We start from the raw sequence: 24,518 nt of genomic DNA on the forward strand, positions 1-24,518 counted from the left end.
ATCCGAAAGCGAGCCGATAAAGATGGCAGGTGAAGGTGGTGTTCCTGCAAAGAAATCAAAATATAGCTGTAAATTTCAACATGTTGGGCGCAACAATTTACATGCGTCTTAACTAGTCAGATCGACAACCTCCACGCTTTTTGTAAGGTGTGTCGCATTGATTTTAATGTAGTGTACGGCGGGGAAAATGACATTACCCAGCACATTAAAACACAGCGGCACCATCGCGCAGAAGAAGCACATAAGGGCACACGGGTGATTTCATCCTTCATCATGAAAGAACCGACAATGACAGAAAACGTGAAGCAAGCTAAACTCAAGATGGCAATGTCGGTAGCACAGACTTACAGTACACTTAACACCAAATGTTGGCAGGTATGGACCCTGGGGTAGACCCAGAACAGGGGTTGTAAATGTCAACTGGTCTAGGAATGCCTCAGGATCCCATTTGAGGAGCTGGAAAGCATCGCTGATAGTCCAACAGACGTGAATAATTGTGCCTTTGATGGCAAAAGCATGAGCTTTGGCACACTGTTAGAGCATGCCCTTAGGAAGATTTTTGGCTATAGGGCCATCGCATAGGCAGACATTTTCCAATATGTCCATTACCAGTTGTTATTTCATCAGTAGCTCAGGTTCTAGACCACACAACATCTTGATTCCGGTGGCTTATCCTGAATTTTCAAGGATGTCAATTACATTGGTACTATTTACAACACACTAGGAACTACCTAACTACATACTGTATATCTGGCATTCAGGATAATAAATTAGAGTTAAACCATCAACATATTTAATGTTGGCAGTTATTGACATTTTCGATAATTATGTAACATGTGAGACTACAATGCAGTAATAACTTTATTTTTTTGGTTTAGTAAGACAAACAGGAGGTCACTCAGTTACATTGGATAGTAAAATACAGTCTTAGTTATGATCCACCACAGTGACAAAGGGCAGGTATTGATTGATATAATTATATATTATGTTGTACTGAATAAATGCTGTGTCACAAATTATACAATGGAGAAATATTACAGAAGTACAATGCAAGTAAAATGAGGATAGATGTCTACATGAAAGTCTACTTGATACATTGTAATGTAAAAATTATAATGGCATCTGCCGTTATATTATTTTAAGTTTTCAAAATGAATTTGGTGCCTCTTTCCCCATTATATTCTTTTTTGTATTCTTCTCTGGTTTCAGTAAGATAATATAACATTTTGGAATAAAAATACAAAAAAGCAGTCCAAAACTGGAGGCAAGAATAGCAAATATCTCCACAGCAACACTGAACTTCCCAGGAGAGCTGACATATGCTGGGATAAAAGTGATCCATACGGCGCAGAATATCAGCATGCTAAAGGTGATAAATTTGGCATCATTGAAATTATCAGGCAGTTTCCGGGCCAGAAAAGCAAGAATGAAACATAACATGGCCAGAAGTCCTATATACCCAAGTACAGCCCAAAAACCTACAACTGAGCCCAGAGCACACTCTAATATGATTTTGTCCTTGAATTTCTTAAAACTGATAATTGGAAAAGGAGGAGAAATTGTTAACCAGATGATACATATGATAACTTGTATAAGAGTGAAACCCAGAACAGTGAGTTTCTGCTGTGTAGGCCCAAACCATTTCATGACATTACTACCTGGAAGTGTGGCCTTGAAGGCCATTAACACCACTATAGTTTTCCCCAGAACACAAGAGATACAGAGGACAAAGGTGATGCCAAATGCCGTGTGTCGCAGCATGCAGGACCACTCAGAGGGCCGGCCTATGAAGGTCAGAGAACACAGGAAACACAGAGTCAAGGAGAAGAGCAGCAGGAAGCTCAGCTCAGAGTTGTTGGCCCTGACAATAGGAGTTTTCCTGTATCTGAAGAAAATGAATGCCACAACAGCAGTGATGCATGTTCCAAATAAGGATGCTGCAGTGAGCAGCGTTCCCATAATCTCTTCATATGATAGAAACTCTGCCACCTTCTTTACACAAGCATCTCTTCTCTCATTTGACCAGAACTCAGGGTGGCATCGCACACAGGTGATGGAATCTGAAAAATAATATTATTTGCTCAGTGCATTATTCAATATATTTTGTATTCAATATATATATATATATATATTTATAATATACACACTCACATAAAGGATTATTAGGAACACCATACTAATACCATGTTTGACCCCGTTTCACCTTCAGAACTGCCTTATTTCTTTGTGGCATTGATTCAACAAGGTGCTGGAAGCATTCTTTAGAAATGTTGGCCCATATTGATAGGATAGCATCTTGCAGTTGATGGGGATTTGTGCGATGCACATCCAGGGCACAAAGCTCCCGTTCCACCACATCCCAAATATGTTCTATTGGGGTGAGATCTGGTGACTGTGGGGGCCATTGTAGTACAGTGAACTCATTGTCATGTTCAAGAAACCAATTTTAAATGATTCAAGCTTTGTGACATGGTGCATTATCCTGCTGGAAGTAGCCATCATAGGATGGGTACATTATGGTCATAAAAGGATGGATATGGTCAGAGAAATGCTCAGGTAGGCTGTGGCATTTAAGCAATGCCCAATTGGTACTAAGGGGCCTAAAGTGTGCCAAGAAAACATTCCCCACACCATTACACCACCACCACCAGCCTGCACAGTGGTAACAAGGCATGACGGATCCAAATTCTGACTCTACCATCTGAATGTCTCAACAGAAATCAAGACTCATCAGACCAGGCAGCATTTTTACAGTGTTCAACTGTCCAATTTTGGTGAGCTTGTGCAAATTGTAGCCTCATTTTCCTACTTTTAGTGGAGATGAGTGGTACCCGGTGGGGTCTTCTGCTGGTGTAGTCCATCCGCCTCAAGGTTGTGCCTGTTGTGGCTTCACAAATGCTTTGCTGCATACCTCGGTTGTAACGAGTGGTTAAAAGGAAACTAGCACCTTGGTATAACTCCCAAAATCGCAAATTAAAACAAATCCCGTGAAACCTCGAAAGTAAATGCCGTTCCACCAAAGTGGAAGAATCTCGTTTGGATTGGCAAGAAAGTCTCAAAACCTATAGGAAGGCCCTAAGAAAGGCCAGATCAGACTATTACTCATCACTAATAGAAGAAAATAAGAACAACCCAAGGTTTCTTTTCAGCACTGTAGCCAGGCTGACAGATAGTCACAGCTGTACTGAGCCATCTATTCCTCTAGCTCTGAGTAGTGATCACTTCATGAGCTTCTTTAATGATAAAATTATAACAATTAGAGATAAAATCCATCACCTTTTACCCTCAACTTCTAATGGTTCACCTTTAAACGCAGGACCGCTAGAAAGAATGACTAGTCCGACATATACTTAGACTGCTTTTATCCTATAGACCTTCAACAATTAATGTTAAAGATATCCTCAGCTAAGCCATCTACCTGTCTCTTAGACCCCATCCCAACGAGACCACTCAAAGAAGCGTTACCTGTGGTTAACACTTCATTACTAGATATGATCAATATGTCCTTATTAACAGGTTATGTATGGCAGTCATTTAAAATAGCTGTGATAAAACCTCTTTTGAAAAAATCCACCCTCGATCCTGAGATCTTAGCAAACTATAGACCTATATCTAACCTTCCCTTTCTATCCAAGATCCTTGAGAAGGTAGTTGCTAATCAGTTATGTGATTTTCTACATAGCAATAGTTTATTTGCTGACTTTCAATCAGGATTTAGAAAGCATCATAGCACAGAGACGGCACTGGTAAAAATGACTAACGACCTTCTAACTGCTGCAGACAAAGGACTTGTCTCTATTCTTGTTTTACTAGATCTTAGTGCTGCATTTGACACTATTGACCATACAATCCTGTTACAGAGATTGGAACACTTAGTTGGCATTAAAGGAATCATTCTAAGCTGGTTTAAGTCCTATTTCTCTGATCAATCTCAATTTGTTGATGTTAATGATAAATCCTCCAAGTACGCTAAAGTTAGCCATGGCTTTCCACAAGGCTCAGTGTTTGGACCAATTCTATTCTCCTTATATATGCTTCCTCTTGGTAATATTATTAGGAAACACTCAATTAACTTTCACTGTTATGCAGATGACACCCAATTATACTTGTCAATCAAACCAGAAGAAACCAGTCAGCTAGCTAAACTTCAAGCGTGCATTAAAGATATAAAATCCTGGATGACCTATAATTTTCTGATGTTAAACTCTAACAAAACTGAAGTTGTTGTGCTGGGCCCTAAACACCTCCAAACCTCATTATCTAAAGACATAGCTACTCTGGATGGTATTGCCCTGGCCTCCAGCACTACTGTCAGAAATCTAGGGGTTATTTTTGATCAGGATATATCCTTTAACGCCCATCTAAAACAAACCTCAAGAACAGCCTTTTTTCATCTTCGTAACATTGACAAAATTAGGAATATCCTGTCTCAAAACGATGCTGAAAAACTAGTCCATGCATTTGTTACTTCCAGGCTGGACTACTGTAATTCCCTACTGTCAGGTTGCTCAAATAAGACCCGTAAGGCTCTCCAGCTGATCCAGAATGCTGCAGTGCGTGTTATCACAAGAACTAAGAAAAGAGATCATATTTCTCCTGTATTAGCTTCTCTGCACTGGCTTCCTGTAAAATCCAGGATTGAATTTAAAATCCTTCTCCTGACCTACAAAGCTCTACATGGTCAAGCACCATCATATCTAGAAGAGCTCCTAATACCTTATTGTCCCACTAGAGCACTGCGCTCCCAGAATGCATAGTTACTTGTGGTACCTAGAGTCTCTAAAAGTAGAATGGGAGCCAGAGCCTTCAGTTATCAGGCTTCGGGGGGCAGAAACTGTCACCGCATTTAACAATGAACTTAAAACTCTCCTATTTGATAAAGCTTATAGTTATGGAGTGAGGAGTTGCAGCGTCCACCTAACCAGGCCCACATGCTTCTCTTCATAGTCGTCAAATTAATAATATAACAAAAGTAGAGGGAGGCAGGCCAGCACAGCCTGATCCAGCAGGGGAGAGTTCAAAGCCCGAACAGGCAACCTCTCCTTTGACCTGTCTCTCTTAGTTACGCTGTAATAGTTCTAGACTGCCGGGGGACTTCCTTCCTTTGACACACTGAGCTGCTCTCTCCTCTCCCTTTCTATTACCATTTGTGTGCATCCCGTCCCAGAAATGCTTGTTACTAATCCTAGCTTCTGGGGAGTTTACTCCCTGGAGTCCGTATGCTTTTTCACCCAGCGTATTTCCTTGGCAAACATTGGCACCAAGATCTTGGTTGCAGCTGTCGCCGTGGTCCTGCTGCACTCCCTGCTAAGCTCTGCGGTGCCCTGCAATGTCATGCTGCGTCCTGCTGAACCCTGCTACTTCCTGCTACGTCCATCCATGCTCTGCTGGGCCACGCTACATCCTATAACGCCCTGCAGCACACTGATATGACATGAACTACTACGACTACCATTTTAAGTCACTTTTCCATTATTAATGTGACTATTATTGCCACTGTTCATCACATCCCCAACCGGCACCGTCAGACGCCGCCTACCAAGAGCTCGGGTCTGTCCGAGTGTGGTCTAGACCTACTCTATCTGTAAAGTGTCAAAGTTGATCTTCTATCAGCTGGAATCACTCGGCCCATTCTCCTCTGACCTCTAGCATCAGCAAGCCATTTTCTCCCAGAGGACTGCCGCATACTGGATGTTTTTCCTTTTTCAGACCATTCTTTGTAAACCCCTAGAAATGGTTGTGCGTGAAAATCCCAGAAACTGAGCAGATTGGGAAATAGTCAGACCAGCCCTTCTGGCACCAACAACCATGCCATGCTCAAAGTTGCTTAGATCACCTTTCGTTCCCATTCTGACATTAAGTTTGGAGTTCAGGAGATTGTCTATACCTGGACGACACCCCTAAATGCATTGAAGCATAGCAGCTGTCATGTGATTGGTTGATTAGATAATTGCATTAATGAGAAATCTTACAGGTGCTCCTAATAGTCCTTAAGGTGAATGTATATTATATATATATATATATATATATATATATATATATATATATATATATATATATATATATATATATATATATATATTGTTTCCTGTAAAGTATCATGCTGAAAATTTAAAAAAGTTAGATGTCCAAACCAGTACATGAGTCCAAAACCATCTGCAATTGTATAATTATCATATAATACTACTAATAATACTACTACTATTACTACTACTACTACTACTACTACTACTAATAATAATAATAATAATAATAATAATAAGAAGAAGAAGAAGAAGAAGAAGAAGAAGAAGAAGAAGAAGAAGAAGAAAGTGCTTTATAATTAACTTTATAATAACCATTTCTGGCCTTGACTCAACTAATACACAGCTGCTGATAACGCACGCCATAATCCCTCCCTTCTCATACCATGGATGTGAATGAAGACGTTTGAGGATGAATGAGCTGAAACAATACAGACTGCCTCAATCTTTACAGGGATTTCTTATTTTTTTCTTAAAACAATGAATCTGCAGTAATTCTAAATACATACATACTTGAGTTACATACATTTTTCATATTGTTGCTATGAACTTGCGGTCAAATATATTAGTACTTGTTGAGGATATCTGGTATTTGCCATATTCACTTTTTATGGAAGGATATTGATTTTCTTGTTTGGTTAAAATACTGCATACTTAGTATGTAATCCCTGCAGGGACTTCCCCTTCCCAGGCTTTTGAAATGAGATTATAAAACAAATTTCAGACATTTGTTTTTTGGAACACTTAAGTGCATAACCTTGCATTACATGTTACTACACCTGTCATGTTGCTTATTTCTCCCTCTGCACATCTTAAACAGTCATAGCAGCAGACAGGCTTTCCTTTCTGGAGAACCTTGCGAGTTCCTGGAGGACATTTCTCACTGCAAACTGACAAAGGCACCTGCATGAAAAAAACAATAAGAAAAATGTATGGGCATTCACTTTGACAAGGTGTTCGCTTTACAAGTTGATATTATTATTTGATGCATCAAAACAAAGCATTATGATACCAATACCTAATAATGTACACAATTATTGTAATTGAAATTAACTAAAGTTAACAGTTAAAGTGATCAAATTTTAGCTTACCTGTTGTGAGTTCTGTGCCCAAATTAAAGACTTATTTTGCAGATTCAGCTGTTTGTCTGCAGGTAAAGATGTATCATAAAGACCAACTGTGACAAAGTCCACAATGCCATGTTCTGTTGGCTGCCAGTTTATAATTTCATACTTTGCTGCTGGTTCTCCATTCTCATTAAAGTAAACCTCATCTCCTTCCTTAGTGTTGAATTTAATCTTTTTCAGGCGCTGTAAAATCTAAGAAGATATGCATTAATGTAGTTCATTATCTGACAAACATGTTGTAGGCTATTTTTGAAAATGTAAAACTTTCCTTGATAATGAGATTTCAAAAAACTAATTCTTCAAACAATAATACAAGACTGAAGATAAGCATATAAGTCTTTAGTTTTCAACTCACCGTATATGGATCTAGCTGCACCTTTTTGTTACAGGTTTTGTTACAGCTGAGAATATTATGAAGTGCGTGAGCCACAGCATACACTCCTTTATAGACATTGTTAAAGATAGGCATGAGCGACATATCAGTGAAGCTGTTTTGCACTCCAGTCAGATCTTCATGGCCAGTACATTCGGTCTGATTCCCTAATAAAGACGTTGACTGTTTGAACTTACAGCTAAATAATTTCTCCCAAAACTCTGGAAACATTTCATTACTAGATGAATTGAGCGGCTTCACATCCAACATAAACTTTCTCATTCCACGGACATGTGCTTTGGGGATGGACAAGCCTATGGCACCATCTAGAATGTGATTAATATCCATGGCTGCAGTTTGGGAATCAAAGATCCAGGCCTCAGTGCCTACCCACTGGTACCCAGTCATGTTGTGGAGAGACAACTCTTGAATTAGCAAATCAATATCCACGAGGGAGAGGAAAGCGACGATGACCATGGAAGTAGAAGCCTTGATAATTTCAATTATCTTTTGTATTTTGTCTGGTGGATCAGTTTTAAAGAAAGATACAGAGTACTCCAGACAGACACCCAGCTTCTGTGCGGTTTCTGTGAAAGTGGCCATGCCATTGTTGCCATAATCATCATTTGTTCTAAGAGCTCCAACCCAAGTCCAACCAAAGTGCTTGACCAACTGGGCCAGAGCTCTGCTCTGGTAGTAGTCACTGGGTATTGTTCTGAGAAAGGATGGGTACTTGGTTTTATCACTCAGACAAGCACAAGTAGCAAAGTGACTGATCTAAAAGAAAAAAATAAATGATTTCCCATAATAAAGATATCAAATGTAAACGTTTACACAGCAAACTACAATTTATGGAAAAAGACCCTTTGCTATGATCAACTGAAGGAATACAATTAATTGTTAACAAACATTTCCCCTCCCATTTTTACGCACCATTGGGATATGAAAGGGTCCAATGACAGTAGCTATAGCCATGCAGGGAGAGGAAGAGGTCTCTCCCATAATGGCCTGAACTTGGGCAGGTCTGGTACATGGGGCAGATAGTGCAGATAATTCCTCATTACCATTAGCCAAGGCGAGTGCAACCCTCACACTTCTGGTAATGGATTTACAGGAATCATAAATCTTATAGCCCAGAGATATATCAGGCAGTAGAACTGTGCTGTTATTTATCTCCTCTATGGCAAAGAGCATAGCCTGAGCATACTGGAAACCTCTGAAATTTAAACTTAATGCAGACAGTTAAAAATAGTTGGAATTGCAAACAATTTGTCCTTGCAATAGAAACAGTAGCATACTAAATAAAAACATTATATGATAATGATACATGCAACATAAAATATGTATATGTTTTTTTAATACTCAGTTTGATAACTTATTTTATATCAGTGCCAACTTCCTCCTAGATATTTTAAATATAAATACATTTCTAAATAATATTTTACCTGGTGCATTGCAGTGGCAGTGGTTTGTGCCTGTAGGTATCCTGTCTGTTTATCCAGCTACTGCGGAAAGAGAAGATTCCCCCCAACATAATGTCTCCATGCTTCAATAGCTGGGGGTTCTCAGGATCCCCTCTCTGCCTGCACACCAACTCCTCAGCCTGAGAGACAGACACCACTAACAACAGTTGTAAGAGGCCCCAACCCTTCTCTGGCCACCTGTGTCTAGACATCATACTGTCTAAGAGAGCTAAGCCACTAGGTTGCATCACATGTACAATAAAGTAAATCAAAAGCATTAACCAGTCTTTATGCATTTTGGAGTAGCATAAAAAATAGAACAACCCACAAGGCGGGGCGAGAGGAAAGAGTTTCCCAAATAATGTGGTGCATTAGCCTATTCTGGATAGGGATGCACCGAATCCAGGATTCAGATTTGGATTTGGATTCGGCCAAATATTGGGCTTTTTGATAGGGTTCGGTTTCTGCCGAACCTTACAATTTTTTCCACCTAAGTTCCGTGTAGGGTACTTCAAAATAAAAGCACTTCCTTTGACGGTTGGCAGTAAAACTAAATTACTGTTAAACAAATAAGGTTGTGTACCTTTTCACATATCAGCTGTAAATGAAGTACTGTAGATAATGTAAATACTGAGTTTTTAGGAGTTTTATAGAGTTAGGGATAAAAAGGAGCATGAGAGTAACAGGTGGATTATTGCTGCCTCAGCAGTGCTTGGGGTGTTGTACCTGATCACTGTGGTGGAGAGGGAGCTGAGCAAGAAGGCAAAGCTTTTTAGTGGTCAATCTATGGCACAACCCTCACCTATGGTCATGATACGGGATACACAGATACAAGCGGCCAAAATCAGTTCCCTCCATAGGGTCACCCTTGGACATAGGGTAAGGAGCGCAGATATCTAGCAGGATCTCAAAGAAAGGCCACTGCTCCTATTCTGTCCCTCTATGTTCAATAGTATTGTATTAATTCGCTGGTGCATTTCTTTATTTTCCCACTAGGGGTCAGTATCTCCTTTAGTGTTTTTTTGGGGTTCTTCTTCTAGGCAGCAGGCAAAAGTTTGTTACACGCGGTGAGAAAATGTCCAAAGGAGTTGACATGCTACATTCCTCTCAGACCCCTTATATCTTTGGGAAGCTTTGACATGCCATAATGTTTTTACAAAATCAGAAAAAAGAGAGGTCTTCAGTAAAGGCACTAAGAAGAAAAACTGTGTCTTGCCATTCCAGGAACCACCTGCTTTTACTGTATGTTTAGCTAGCTGCATAGGCTGAGTAGCCACACACTCAACCGAGGGCAGAAGAGTAAAAAGATTATCTACCTATCAAGCACCCAAGATGTCTCAGCCTGAAGCGACACCGCCTATGTCCCAGATGGTGGCCCGGTCGGAGTGCTACTCACGTTCTTCACGCCGTTCGTCCACCAGCCAAGCTGCAGCACGAGCCCGAGCAGGCGAAGAAGCCGCCCGCACCAGAGCACAGTATGCCAAACGCCAAATCGACCTGGAGGTTGAGAAGGCGCACATCGAGGCAACGCTAAATGCTCTGAAGAAGGAGGGTGAGGCTGAAGGAGCGCTTGCTGCAGCTCATGTCCTGGAAGCGGCAGCTGACGAGAAGCACCACGCCATCGACCTCACTGAGCAAGGCTTCTCCTCTAATGGTGTAGACACATATAGCCGACGGCCAACCGTTGACAGAAAACCCCGTCGATATGATGAGTTGCGTCCCCGAGGTCCAAAAAACTGCCACAGAACAGACCAAAAAGACGTGAGGAGACGAGACGTCATACATCTCTATAACAGCAGGGGGCGCTAATTATATATAATAGTATTGTAGCCCAAGAAATGAAAACCGGCAGCTGATTGGACAAACGCATCACATGGGTTTGTTTTCTCCGGAAATTCAGAGCCAAACTGTCATGGCGGCCGTTCAGAATACGATCTCATATTGTACTAAAATAGTTCACTTAAACGTGTTTCTGAAAACATTTTAAGCGAGAAATATGCCATGCAGTTGCTGAATCTGTCTTCATTTCAGCTCAACAAAGGTCAGTTTAAAAGATTTTGAGAGACTCTAGTCACCTCATTCCGCTCGTCAATTCCGGGTGAGTCCCGACGGCCCTGCCGCCGACCGAACATGTCAGGTCGGCCAAAATGAACGCCGACAGCCCCCCAGACGGACACACGGGACACACCGAACAGATTTGAGTCACTGACATCGCCAGCCGATAATCGGCCTGATGTGTCCCGGCCCTAAGACACCTCCTTCCATCAGACGTGCTCAAGACTATGTGAATGCTCACTTCACCAACTCCAGTTTGCAAGTGAAAGAAGAAAAGCCTGACACAGGATAACTGGTCAGTCATAACGACTCTCGCCATCTACAACCGAGCCAAACACCAGTCGCTTCCTCTCCAGGTGAACATCTGAAGTCCCCTCCTACACACATAAAAATGGACATCTCACCCCAGCCTAGACCTGCAGTGACTCCTAAGACTGAACTGTTATGCTGACAGTGGGATTCAAGGTTTTCGACAACCGTCCTGAGTCCTACTTGTCCTGGAAGTCCATCTGCTTCAACGCCATAGAAGGCCTCAACCTCAAGCCCAGCAAAGAGCTTGACCTTCTTACCAAGTGGCTCAGCGGGGAGTCACTTCAACATGCTCTGAGGATCAGGGCGGTCCATGTGAACAACCCACAAGCAGGCCTCCAACATTTGTGGCAGCGTCTAGACAAGAGTTATGGCTCTCCAGAGGTAGTCGAAGCGTCACTCTTTCAGCGCTTACAGACTTTTCCAAAGATATCCAATAAAGACACTCACCTGCTGCAGGAGCTTGCAGATCTTCTGTTAGATTTAGATTATGCACAAAGTGAAAGTTATCTGCCAGGCCTTAGCTTTCTTGACACCCCGAGGGGGATAAACCCAACAGTGGAAAAGCTCCCTTACGGACTCCAGGAGTCATGGGTGAAACAAGGGACAAAATACAAAAGGGACAATGGTGCAGTTTACCCACCTTTCTCATATTTTGTTCAGTTTGTAAATGACTATGCTGAAATGAAAACCGTCCCTAGCTTTATGTTACAAAGTTCAAACAGAGTAGCTCCAAGAGTTGACAAGACACTGGTAAAACCAGCCAGATACAAAGTTCCTGTTGCAGTGAACAAAACAGATATCAGTCAAACAAACGGCACAGCTCAAACATCCGTTCTCAATCTGGACAAGCAATGTCCTATTCACCACAAGCCCCATTCACTTGCTAAATGCAGGGGATTCAGGTCAAAAATACTGAATGAAAGAAAAGGTATTCGCAAAGAACACTATTTGTTATAAGTGTTGTTCTTCCACAAGTCACAGAGCTAAAGACTGTAGAGCCATTATCCAATGCTCAGAATGTAATAGTGATGTGCACGTGTCCGCCATGCATGCTGGTATATCTCTGTGGACACCTAAAGACTCCAACCCTCGGCCTCAGAGCCACGGCGGGGAGTCCGATTCCCCAAGCCCTGTAACTACATCCAGTTGCACAGAAGTGTGTGGCCAAGGCCTCAAAGGTAAATCCTGCTCTAAGATTTGCTTAGTCTATGTGTATCCCCGCACATCCCCTGAAGAGAAAAGGAGGATGTACGCCATGTTAGATGATCAAAGCAATTCATCCTTAGCCAGGTCTGCCTTCTTTGACATGTTTAATGTAAAAGGTACCATACTCCCATACACCATGAAAACATGTGCTGGTTTATCAGAGACTGGTGGGCGCAGAGCTAGTGACTTTATTGAGGATGTAAATGGAAAAGTGTCCATGCTGCTACCTATACTAACAGAATGTGATCAGATTCCAGATAACAGGGACGAGATTCCCACCTCTGAGGCTGCGTTGGCTCACCCTCATCTACAGGCAATCGCTTCGCAGATTCCTCCTCTGGACCCATCAGCAGAAATCCTTCTCCTCTTGGGCAGGGACATCATCCAAGCTCACAAGGTCCGCAGTCAGGTGAATGGTCCAAACAGTGCGTCTTATGCCCAACGCCTTGATCTGGGATGGGTAGTTATAGGTGACGTCTGCCTCTCAGGTGCCCACAAACCCACAGTGAACTCTTTTAAGACAAAAATTCTTAACAACGGCCGCCCTACCTTCCTCAGCCCCTGTGAAAACAAAATCTATATTAAAGACAAATACACCGAAAGCTGCACACTTGATAAGACACAAGTTGGATTGGGCAGACACATTTTCCAGCAAACAGCAGATGATGACAAAGTGGCACTTTCAGCAGAAGATGCCTTGTTCTTGGACATTATGCACAAAAACTTTGCAAAAGATGATGCGAATAATTGGGTAGCTCCACTCCCATTCCGCACCCCCAGACAGCGTTTGCCCAACAACAGGGACCAGGCCCTCAGTTGTTTAATGTTCCTCCGCAAAACGCTGAAAAGAAAACCTGAAATGAGGGAGCATTATGTTGAGTTTTTGGACAAAATCTTCAGTAAGGGCCACGCAGAACCAGCTCCTGCTCTTACTCCAGAACAAGAATGCTGGTATCTCCCTAGTTTTGGAGTTTACCACCATCAAAAGCCAGAGAAAATTAGTAGTCTTTGATTCGAGCGCTCAATGCAGCAATATTTCTCTCAGTGACGTGCTACTAAAAGGGCCAGATCTCAATAACACTCTTGTGGGAGTTCTGATGCGTTTCAGGTCTGACCCATACGCAGTCATGGCAGATGTGGAGCAAATGTTTCACAACTTTCTAGTCAGAGAGGACCAACACAACTACCTTCGCTTCTTGTGGTTCAAAAACCACAATCTGGATGGAGAAGAGCAGGAGTTCAGGATGAGAGTACACGTATTTGGGAACTGCCCCTCCCCATCAGTGACTATCTATGGACTGAAACAGTCAGCGATGTAGGGAGAAAGGGAATACGGCAGTGATGCAAGAGAGTTCATTGAACGTCACTTTTATGTAGATGATGGACTAAAATCATTCTTTTCCACAGATGAGGCCATTGACATCCTCTGTAGAGCTCAGAAGATGCTGGCTCAGTGTAACATACGCCTGCACAAAATCTCATCCAACTGTCCTATCATCACAAGTGCTTTTCCAAGTGAGGACCTTGCAACGGACATGCAGGGCCTCGACCTCGGGCAGACTACCCCACCCATGCAACGCAGCTTAGGCTTGGGCTGGGACCTGTCCACAGACCTGTTCAAGTTTCTGCAAATAGACAAACAGGGCTGTCACAACAGCAAACTTCACAGCTTTCTCAAAGTCTCTGGCTGCAAATGGCACTTTAACCCCCCACATGCATCGCATATGGATGGCTCCTGGGAGCTCATGATTGGGGTCACACGCAAAATCCTCCTAGAACATAGAAATGCAAAACTTACTCATGAGATATTAGTGACATTAATGGCTGAAGTCACTGCAATAGTGAATGCTCGTCCGCTCAATGCAGTTTCTACAGATCCAGAAAGCCCAGCCATTCTTACTCCTGCCATGTTACTCACACAAAAAGTTGCGACCCCACCAGTCCCACCAGGTCAGTTTGAAAGCAGGGAACTTTTCAGAGCACAACGGAGGCGTGTGCAATACCTTGCCGATGTTTTCTGGAGCCGATGACAAAGGGAATACATCTCAGGACTTCAGAACCGCCGCAAATGTAAAACAGTAAAACCAAATCTACAAACAGGAGATGTTGTTCTGCTAAAGGAGGCACTTGGACTCATCACAAAAATCTTCCCAAGCGAGGATGGACTTGTCATCACAAAAATCTTCCCAAGCGAGGATGGACTTGTCAGGAAAATAGAGCTGAAGATTTTCCGCAAGGGTGAACTCAGATGCTACATAAGACCTATAAGTGAGGTTGTGTTATTGGTGTCTAAGGACAGTACTTAGAATCAGGTACTTTGTTTCATTGTATTTTATCTGTATTTACATGCTAGTTATGGATGACATTCTACAGATGTCAGGCGGGGAGTATTCTGTCCCTCTATGTTCAATAGTATTGTATTAATTCGCTGGTGCATTTCTTTATTTTCCCACTAGGGGTCAGTATCTCCTTTAGTGTTTTTTTGGGGTTCTTCTTCTAGGCAGCAGGCAAAAGTTTGTTACACGCGGTGAGAAAATGTCCAAAGGAGTTGACATGCTACATTCCTCTCAGACCCCTTATATCTTTGGGAAGCTTTGACATGCCATAATCTTTTTACAAAATCAGAAAAAAGAGAGGTCTTCAGTAAAGGCACTAAGAAGAAAAACTGTGTCTTGTCATTCCGGGAACCACCTCCTTTTACTGTATGGTTAGCTCACTGCATAGGCTGAGTAGCCACACACTCAACCGAGGGCAGAAGAGCTCCTTTGCATAGAAATGGGTCAGTTAAAGTGGTTCAAGCATCTGATCAAGGGGGTAAGCGAGCGTCTGGCAAGCGTGGGTCTTATGGAGCCATTTTGATGCTAACAAGCACTAACCCGCCATTAGCATTCAATTGACTGCCATTCATTTTGATGTCACTTTGACAGCGAATAACTTGACATCTGAAGCGTTTAAAGACTTTATTTGTCCATTGTTTATTTCTAAAGAAACACAACAATGTATAAAAGGCTCCATTGCCTTGTATATCACTTTATGGCTCTGTAGTAGACATTTTTGTAAAAATAGGCTAACAATTGTATCATAACCACGCGACTTACTGTCGCATAGTAGAGGAATTACCGTATAGTACAAAGAAGCTTTCAGGCAGTTTCGACTTACATTAGCTGTTTAAGTTTAATTACTAATGTTAACTAACATTTTAGTTAGCAATAATTAGCCTGTGTCTATGTTATCTCCTTACATATACCGACGCTCTCCGTCTCTGCAAGATTCAGAATGATTGAGATTTCTCTTGGTACAGCTACCAGAAGACTTACAACTTTCAGACAGGTTGCTCCCGTCACATCTACATCTTCAAGCTCTGTTAGAAGGTGCACAGTAACGCTCAGCCCTCCGTCTTCTAATATCCGTCACTGGTCTCCTAGTGAGACTACAATGCAGTAATAACTTTATTTTTTTGGTTTAGTAACACAAACAGGAGGTCATCACTCAGTTACATTGGATGGTAAAATGCAGTGTTAGTTGTGATCCACCACAGTGACGAAGGGCAGGGATTGATTGATATAATTATATATTATGTTGTACCAAATAAATGCTGTCATCTTAATATGATGTGTCACAAATTATACAATGGAGAAATATTATAGAAATACAATGCAAGTAAAATGAGGATAGATGTCTAAATGAAAGTCTACTTGACACATTGTAATATAACAATTATAATGGCGTCTGCCGTTATATTATTTTAAGTTTTCAAAATGATTTTGGTGTCTCCTTCCCCATCATATTCTTTTTTGTATTCTTGTCAGGTTTCAGTAAGATAATATAACATTTTGGAATAAAAATACAAAAGAGCAGTCCAAAACTGGAAGCAAGAATAGCAAATATCTCCACAGCAACACTGAACTTCCCAGGAGAGCTGACATATGCTGGGATAAAAGTGATCCATACTGCGCAGAATATCAGCATGCTAAAGGTGATAAATTTGGCTTCATTGAAATTATCAGGCAGTTTCCGGGCTAGAAAAGCAAGAATGAAACATAACATGGCCAGGATTCCTATGTACCCAAGTACAGCCCAAAAACCTACAGCTGAACCCAGAGCACACTCTAAGATGATTTTGTGCTTAAATTCATCAAAATTCTTAAATGGAAATGGAGGAGAAATTGTTAACCAGAGGATACATATGATAACTTGTATAAGGGTGAAACCCAAAACACTGAGTTTTTGCTGTGCAGGCCCAAACCATTTCATGACATTACTACCTGGAAGTGTGGCCCTGAAGGCCATTAACACCACTATAGTTTTCCCCAGAACACAAGAGATACAGAGGACAAAGGTGATGCCGAATGCCGTGTGTCGCAGCATGCAGGACCACTCAGAGGGCCGGCCTATGAAGGTCAGAGAACACAGGAAACACAGAGTCAAGGAGAAGAGCAGCAGGAAGCTGAGCTCAGAGTTGTTGGCCCTGACAATAGGAGTTTTCCTGTATCTGAAGAAAATGAATGCCACAACAGCAGTGATGCATGTTCCAAATAAGGATGCTGCAGTGAGCAGTGCTCCCATAATCTCTTCATATGATAGAAACTCTGCCTCCTTCTTCACACAAGCATCTCTTCTCTCATTTGACCAGAACTCAGGGTGGCATCGCACACAAGTGATGGAATCTGAAAAAAATTATATTAAAGCAGTTATTAGACCTAATACATTTATATTTTGTTTTGTCTCTATGTTAAATATTTGTGATGCATACAAAACTGATATTACATAATTACCAGATAATTTATAGCCTTAGGACAAATCTACATGGTCAGCATGGTATCATCCTGAATGAAATTTGGATTTTAAAAGATACAGTACAAAGAGGAATTACTCTTTAGGAATTTGGGAATTATGCATTATGTATATTTTTCAAATGTCAATTTTCAGGGCTGCTGCACAAACACATTTTCATCCACTCTCAATGCATTTATTGCAGTTTCAGAGAGCGAGAGATGTCAAACCTCAGAAACTGAGTCCAAAATCTGCATGCTTAGATACCATTGAGTAAATACTGTAGGCATTTTTATTCATTTATTTAAGAGAGCTGACCCTTTAATTACCTTTTTTATGACCTTTTACCAATATTACTACCAACATATACATTTCAAGATGTTTCTTGTCTGTACCTGTAATGTTGCTCATTTCTCCCTCTGCACATCTTAAACAGTCATAGCAGCAGACAGGCTTTCCTTTCTGGAGAACCTTGCGAGTTCCTGGAGGACATTTCTCACTGCAAACTGACAAAGGCACCTGCATGAAAAAAACAAAATGTATGGCCATTCACTTTTACCAGGTGTTGGCTTTGCAAGCCTCTATTAATACAGAAACAATTTTAATGACTTACACTATCATAGAAAATAAATGTGTTTTATTACCTTAAAGCGATACCATTGTAGCTTACCTGTTTTGAGTTATTTGCCCAAATTAAAGACTTATTTTGCAGATTCAGCTGTTTGTCTGCTGGTAAAGATGCATCATAAAGACCAACTGTGACAAAGTCCGCAATGCCATGTTCGGTTGGCTGCCAGTTTATAATTTCATACTTTGCTGCTGGGTCTCCATTCACATTAAAGTAAACCTCATCTCCTTCCTTAGTTTTGAACTGAATCATTTTTATGTGCTGTAAAATCTAAGAAGATATGCATCCATATATATCATTATCTGACCAGCATTTTGTAGGCCTATTGGCTCAACAGCATGATGGACTGACTGATATTATTATTAAGTTTAAACAATTTTCTTGTTAAAGTGACTTACTTTAAAAACTATATACAATGTTGGTGTTCAACTCACCGTCAATGGATCTAGCTGCACCACGTTGTTACAGGTTTTGTTACAGCTGAGAATATTATGAAGTGCGTGGGCCACAGCATACACTCCTTTATAGACATTGTTAAAGATAGGCATGAGCGACATATCAGTGAAGCTGTTTTGCACTCCAGTCAGATCTTCATGGCCAGTACATTCTCTCTGATTCCCTGCTGAAGATTTTGACTGTTTGAATTTACAGTTAAATAATGTCTCCCAAAACTCTGAAAACATTTCATTACTAGATGAATTGAGCGGCTTCACATCCAACATGAACTCCCTCATACCACTGACATATGCTTTGGGGATGGACAGGCCTATGGCACCATCCAGAATGTGATTAATATCCATGGCTGCAATTTGGGAATCAAAGATCCAGCTCTCACTGCCTACCCACTGGTACCCAGTCAGTTTATGGTTGGACAACTCATGAATTAGCACATCCATATCCATGTGGGAAAGGAAAGCAACAATAACTTTGGAAGTGGATGCCTTGATCATGGAAATTATCTTTTGTATTTTTTCTGGTGGATCTGTTCTAAAGAAAGATACAGAGTACTCCAGACAGATGCCCAGATGCTCTGCGGTTTCTGTGAATATGGCCATGCCATTGTTACCATAATCATCATTTGTTCTAATGGCTCCAACCCAAGTCCAACCAAAGTGACACACCAACTGGGCCAGAGCTCTGCTCTGGTAGTAATCACTGGGTATTGTCCTGAGGAAGGATGGGTACTTGGTTTTATCACTCAGACAAGCACAAGTAGCAAAGTGGCTGATCTAAAAGAAAGAAAAAATAATTTATCAAGATAAAGATATAAAATATAAAACATTTACACAGCACACTATAATTGTTTTTGATTTTTTTTTGTGATGGCCATTTGGAAGAATTACAGAATAATAATTATTTTTCAAAAATGTAATTTACTTTTTTGCCAATCTTACCCACCATTGGGATATGAAAGGGTCCAATGACAGTAGCTATAGCCATGCAAGGAGAGGACGAAGTCTCTCCCATAATAGCCTGCACTTGGGCAGGTCTGGTACATGGGGAAGAGAGTGAAGATAATACCTCATTACCATTAGCCAAGGACAGTGTAACCCTCACACCTCTGGCAATGGAGCCACAGACATCATAGATCTTATAGCCCAGAGAGATACCAGGCAGTAGTTCTGTGCTGTTATTAATCTCCTCTATGGCGAAGAGCATAGCCTGGGAATACTGGAAACCTCTGAAATTCAAACTGGATGCAGACAGTTATAAATAGTTGGAACTGCAAACTTATTATCCTTGAAATAAAACAGTTGCATAGAAAATGAAAGAATCTGATAGTAGTAATGCACACAACAAAGACTATATCTTATTTTAATACCCAGTTTAAAAAAAAAAAATGTGTTCCTGTTTTGTATCTGTACCCATTTTCTCTCACATATTTCAAATCTAAATAGATATCTTAAAAATAATTTACCTGGTGCATTCCAATGGCAGTGGTTTTTGCGTGTAGCTGTCCTGTCTGTTTATCCAGCTACTGTGGAAAGAGAAGATTCCCCCCAGCATGAAGTCTCCATCCTTAGATAGCTGGGGGTTGTCAGCCTCCCCTCTCTGCCTGCACACCAGCTCCTCAGCCTGAGAGAAAAATGCCACCAGCAACAGCTGCAAAAGTAGACAACCCTTCTCTGGCCCCCTGTGTGTGGACATCATACTGTCTACAAGAGATAAACCACTGGGTGGCATCACACGTACCCTAACGTAAATCAAAAGCTTGCACTGGTATTTATACATTTTTTGTGGAGCATAAAAAATAACAATAGAACAGTGTTGTTTTATCTTCATGGACATACAAGATTTGGCAAGAGGAAGGTGCCCAAAAAGGAAGAATATTCAGTTGTGCTGTACAAACATTTTTTTTACATATATATTCTAACATCATAAAAGGACCAATTTAAATTTAAAATTATAATTGCTATTCAAACAATAAAAACATAATACAGAACATTAGACACAATAGGCTCACCGAAATGTCCAATAACAATACAGTCTTGTTTAAAATGTATTCCACTTCCGGGATTGCTCCGTTGCCCGATGGAAATTCCGCAGGATTTCACTCATTTAGGCTGGATATCCGTTGCTTCCTTTGTGTCGACATTTTAATTTCCGGTTGATTTCCGAGGACTGTGGTTAACCGTTTCTCAGTATCTGCAAGGTAAATCCAGACAGCTTTCTAGACTATCTGTCCAATCTGAGTTTTCTCTCGCACTTCTAAAATAACTTTTGAACGCACATGCTCTACCAAAACAAGTTCCTTCCCAAGGCTATTTTGCAGAGGCACCATTGCTTCGTATGGCGCTTAGATGTACGACTAAAATGTATTAACTGATTTTCTTTTTTTGTGGTTTCGGGACCACTTGTGTACAGTGAAACAAGTTTTATAAACACCATTATCACCTTATAAAGTTGATATGGCTATTGTGTAAGCCAGTAGACGTATTAGCTTATTTACACATCAAGCAGACGCAGTGAAATATGATTCTTTTGGAATCCAGTTTTGAAGTCAAGTCGAGTTTACTTATATAGCCTAATATCACACATATTGAAATTTTAGCAGTTCAAGTTCAATGAATAGCTTGAAATGGTACAAAAGGTAAGTGGTGAACTGCCTGAGGTTAAAAAAAAGTAAGGTTACCCAAAACAGAAAAATAATGTACATTTTAGTATTTTACAAAAGGCCTTTTCAGGGAACAAGAAATGCGTAAACAACGTAAAGCTGTTCTGCAGCAATTGAGGTTGATCAAGCTTTGAAAGTTGGTGCTACCAATTCCCACAGGTGTTCCAACTTGTCTGGATTACTTACAACCCCTTCTGTTTGTATAAAAGTATTGTTGGAACACACTGTGGTACCGTACCCTCGTGAGCATTATATGAAAAGTATTGTACTGCAGAAAGTAGTGTGTTGCTAAACAAATGGCGGGAAAAAGGCAATTAACAGTGGAAGAGAGATAGACCATCATAACACTTAAGAATGTTGGTCTTTCCTACAGAGAAATTGCGAAGAAAGTTAAGGTGTCAGTGAGTACAGTATTCTTCCCCATCAAAAGGCACTTAGAAACTGGGGGAAACTCTGACAGGAAGAGGTCTGGCAGACCCAAAGCCACAACAGAATCAGAAGACAAGTTTCTGAGAGTCAACAGCTTGCGTGATAGGCGGCTCACAGGACAACAGCTTCAAGCACAGCTTAATAGTGGTAGTAATAAGCAAGTCTCAGTTTCAACTCTAAAGAGAAGACTTCAAGCTGCAGGTTTGATAGGTCGAGTTGCAGCAAGAAAGCCATTGCTAAGACGTCAGAATAAGAAAAAGAGGCTTGCCTGGGACAAGAAACATCGTCAATGGACTTCTGAAGACTGGAAGAAGGTGCTATGGACTGATCAATCAAAATTTGAAATCTCCAGTTCATCACGCAGGATTTTTGTACGCCGTCGAGTAGGCGAAAGGATGGTTCCTCAGCGTGTGACATCAACTGTCAAACATGGAGGAGGAAGCATGATGGTCTGGGGCTGTTTTGCTGGATCCACGGTCGGTGATTTGTTCAGAGTGAAAGGCACCCTGAACCAAAACGGCTACCACAGCATTTTGCAGCACCATGCAGTACGCTCTGGTATGCGCCTAGTTGGTCAGGGGTTCATCCTACAGCAAGATAATGACCCAAAACATAAGTCCAAGCTACGCCAGAACTACCTTAGGAAAAAAGAACAAGATGGTAAGCTTAAAAACATGGAGTGGCCAGCACAGTCACCAGACTTAAACCCCATTGAGCTGGTTTGGGATGAACTGGACAGAAAAGTGAAAGCAAAGCAACCTACAAGTGCCTCACATTTATGGGAACTTCTGCAACAGATTTGGGAAGAACTTTCTGAAGAATATTTGATTTCCATTGTAGAAAGAATGCCACGAGTGTGTTCAGCTGTTATATCTGCCAAAGGGGGCTACTTTGATGTGTCAAAAATTTTGAATAAATTTTGGTTCATAAATTGATTCCATGATTTCTTTTTTAACTTAAATTGTTCATTTGTTCTATTCTAAAACATTGAACTGCGTGAATTTCAATAAAAACCTGGAAAAATTGGGGTGTTCTAAAACGTTTGACCTGTAGTGTATATCTATATATATATATATATATATATATATATATATATATATACCTTCTCATTCAATGTGTTTCTTTATTTTCATGACTATTTACATTGTAGATTCTCACTGAAGGCATCAAAACTATGAATGAACACATTTTATGGAATTATGTACTTAACAAAAAAGTGTGAAATAACTGAAAACATGTCTTATATTTTAGATTCTTCAAAGTAGCCACCCTTTGCTTTTTTTGATAACTCTGCAAACCCTTGGTGTTCTCTTAATGAGCTTCATGAGGTAGTCGCCTGAAATGGTTTTCACTTCACAGGTGTGCTTTGTCAGGGTTGATTAGTGGAATTTTTTCCCTTATTAATAAAAAAAGCAAAGGGTGGCTACTTTGAAGAATCTAAAATATAAGACATGTTTTCAGTTATTTCACACTTTTTTGTTAAGTACATAATTCCATATGTGTTCATTCATAGTTTTGATGCCTTCAGTGAGAATCTACACTGTAAATAGCCATGAAAATAAAAAGGAAACGCATTTGAATGAGAATGTGTGTCCAAACTTTTGGCCTGTACTGTATATATATATATATATATATATATATATATATATATATATATATATATATATATATATATATATATAAAGGGGGATATAAAGGGGATATATAATATATATAAGGGGGATTTAATATATAAGAATTAAATCCCCCTTTTCAATACCATGCATATAGTGTCAATCGGCCAGACATGCCAAAACACGTATTTATAAACTTCAATATTCAATGGAAAATAATCTCAAAATGAAATAGCACAACGTGGTGTCAACATAAAGCACAGCACAAAAACAAAATACTAACCCTAATCCTAACCCTAATATGAAATACTTTCACCCAGGAAACACTCGTTTGTTGCTAGGGAGTGTTTAATTTCAAACCACGATCTTTTTCCTCAATTTACCTAGTCGTTTTGGTGCCTAAACTTAACTATTATCGCCACATTTTTCTGCCTAAACTCAACTAGTACAGCCTCTTAAAGGACCGTCATCTGGCGGTGCCTGTAGCCGGCTCGCAGTCACCATATTGGCAATAAAACTCCTGCCGTTGGCTAAATAAACCAGCAACTTTAATTGTTCTATCACACTTTCATGTTACAGCGGTTTACTTAGTTTAAAATACTTCTATTTTAGGTATATAATGGTTTATTGAAGAATTGTTAAGCATGTAAATCACAATCATATGAAAACACACACACATATATATATATATATATATATATATATATATATATATATATATATATATATATATATATATAAAGTATATATTTTATTTTGTAATGCAAAGTCATCTTCTAGTTTTTGCAGAGCGGATGGTTAAGGTTCCTGTGATATGTGTGGCTCGGCAAAAACGAGTAAACGATGGCAGAGGAGACGGTGTTCGCTCTGCTGAACGGCAAGTTTCATTAGAAAAAGCTTCCAGATGGAAGTTTTGATAAAACCAAAGTTGTGTGCACTTATTGCAGTGATGAACTATCCTTCAACCGAAGCACGACAAGTTTGAAGTGGGGAGTCTTGGGGGGCATGGGGGAGGGGGGTTTTTGGGCTGCAGGTAGTCCAGCACAGGCAAGCAGGCATCTGGTCCTGCAGCCAAACAAAGGCGCTGGTCACAGACCCGCCCGCCTCACTGGGGGTAGAAGCGGTGAAGGCGCTGGATTGGGGGTGGGGGATGATTGCCTATCTGTATATATGTAAGAGTTCGTGTGTATGTAGGCCTGAGTAGTCAAGCTACGTTTGGCCCCCGTAATCTGGTTTTCTCAGTCCGCACGATTGTCATTGCGATACACAGCCGGTTGCCATGGAGTCAGCCTTGAAACAGGACCCAGTCCGAGTCAACAATCAACAGGTGTCTGTGGGAATCGGGTAGGGAACGCAAGAGCGTGCCTCGCTGCAGTGCTCCAGGGGGAGGTGATTATTCAA

At 40.7% G+C, this 24,518-nt stretch overlaps 2 protein-coding genes across 2 annotated transcripts; both read right to left on the reverse strand.

Annotated features, from left to right (window-relative positions):
• Positions 1–1,085: 1,085 nt before the first annotated feature.
• LOC114552440 (extracellular calcium-sensing receptor-like) lies at positions 1,086–9,072 on the reverse strand. The gene is made up of 6 exons (XM_028573231.1): positions 8,969–9,072; positions 8,457–8,751; positions 7,506–8,300; positions 7,115–7,342; positions 6,803–6,926; positions 1,086–2,060 (listed from the first exon to the last, which is right to left on the reverse strand). The coding sequence occupies exons 1-6, from the start codon at positions 9,055–9,057 to the stop codon at positions 1,147–1,149; spliced, it is 2,445 nt and encodes an 814-aa protein (XP_028429032.1). The 5' UTR covers positions 9,058–9,072; the 3' UTR covers positions 1,086–1,146.
• A 7,240-nt stretch (positions 9,073–16,312) lies between these two features.
• LOC114552374 (extracellular calcium-sensing receptor-like) lies at positions 16,313–19,982 on the reverse strand. Its single transcript, XM_028573101.1, has 6 exons — positions 19,879–19,982; positions 19,359–19,653; positions 18,395–19,189; positions 18,003–18,230; positions 17,728–17,851; positions 16,313–17,226 (listed from the first exon to the last, which is right to left on the reverse strand). The coding sequence occupies exons 1-6, from the start codon at positions 19,965–19,967 to the stop codon at positions 16,313–16,315; spliced, it is 2,445 nt and encodes an 814-aa protein (XP_028428902.1). The 5' UTR covers positions 19,968–19,982.
• Positions 19,983–24,518: the final 4,536 nt, after the last annotated feature.

Source organism: Perca flavescens, chromosome 3 (assembly GCF_004354835.1).
Source record: "Perca flavescens isolate YP-PL-M2 chromosome 3, PFLA_1.0, whole genome shotgun sequence".
Lineage (NCBI taxonomy): Eukaryota > Metazoa > Chordata > Actinopteri > Perciformes > Percidae > Perca > Perca flavescens.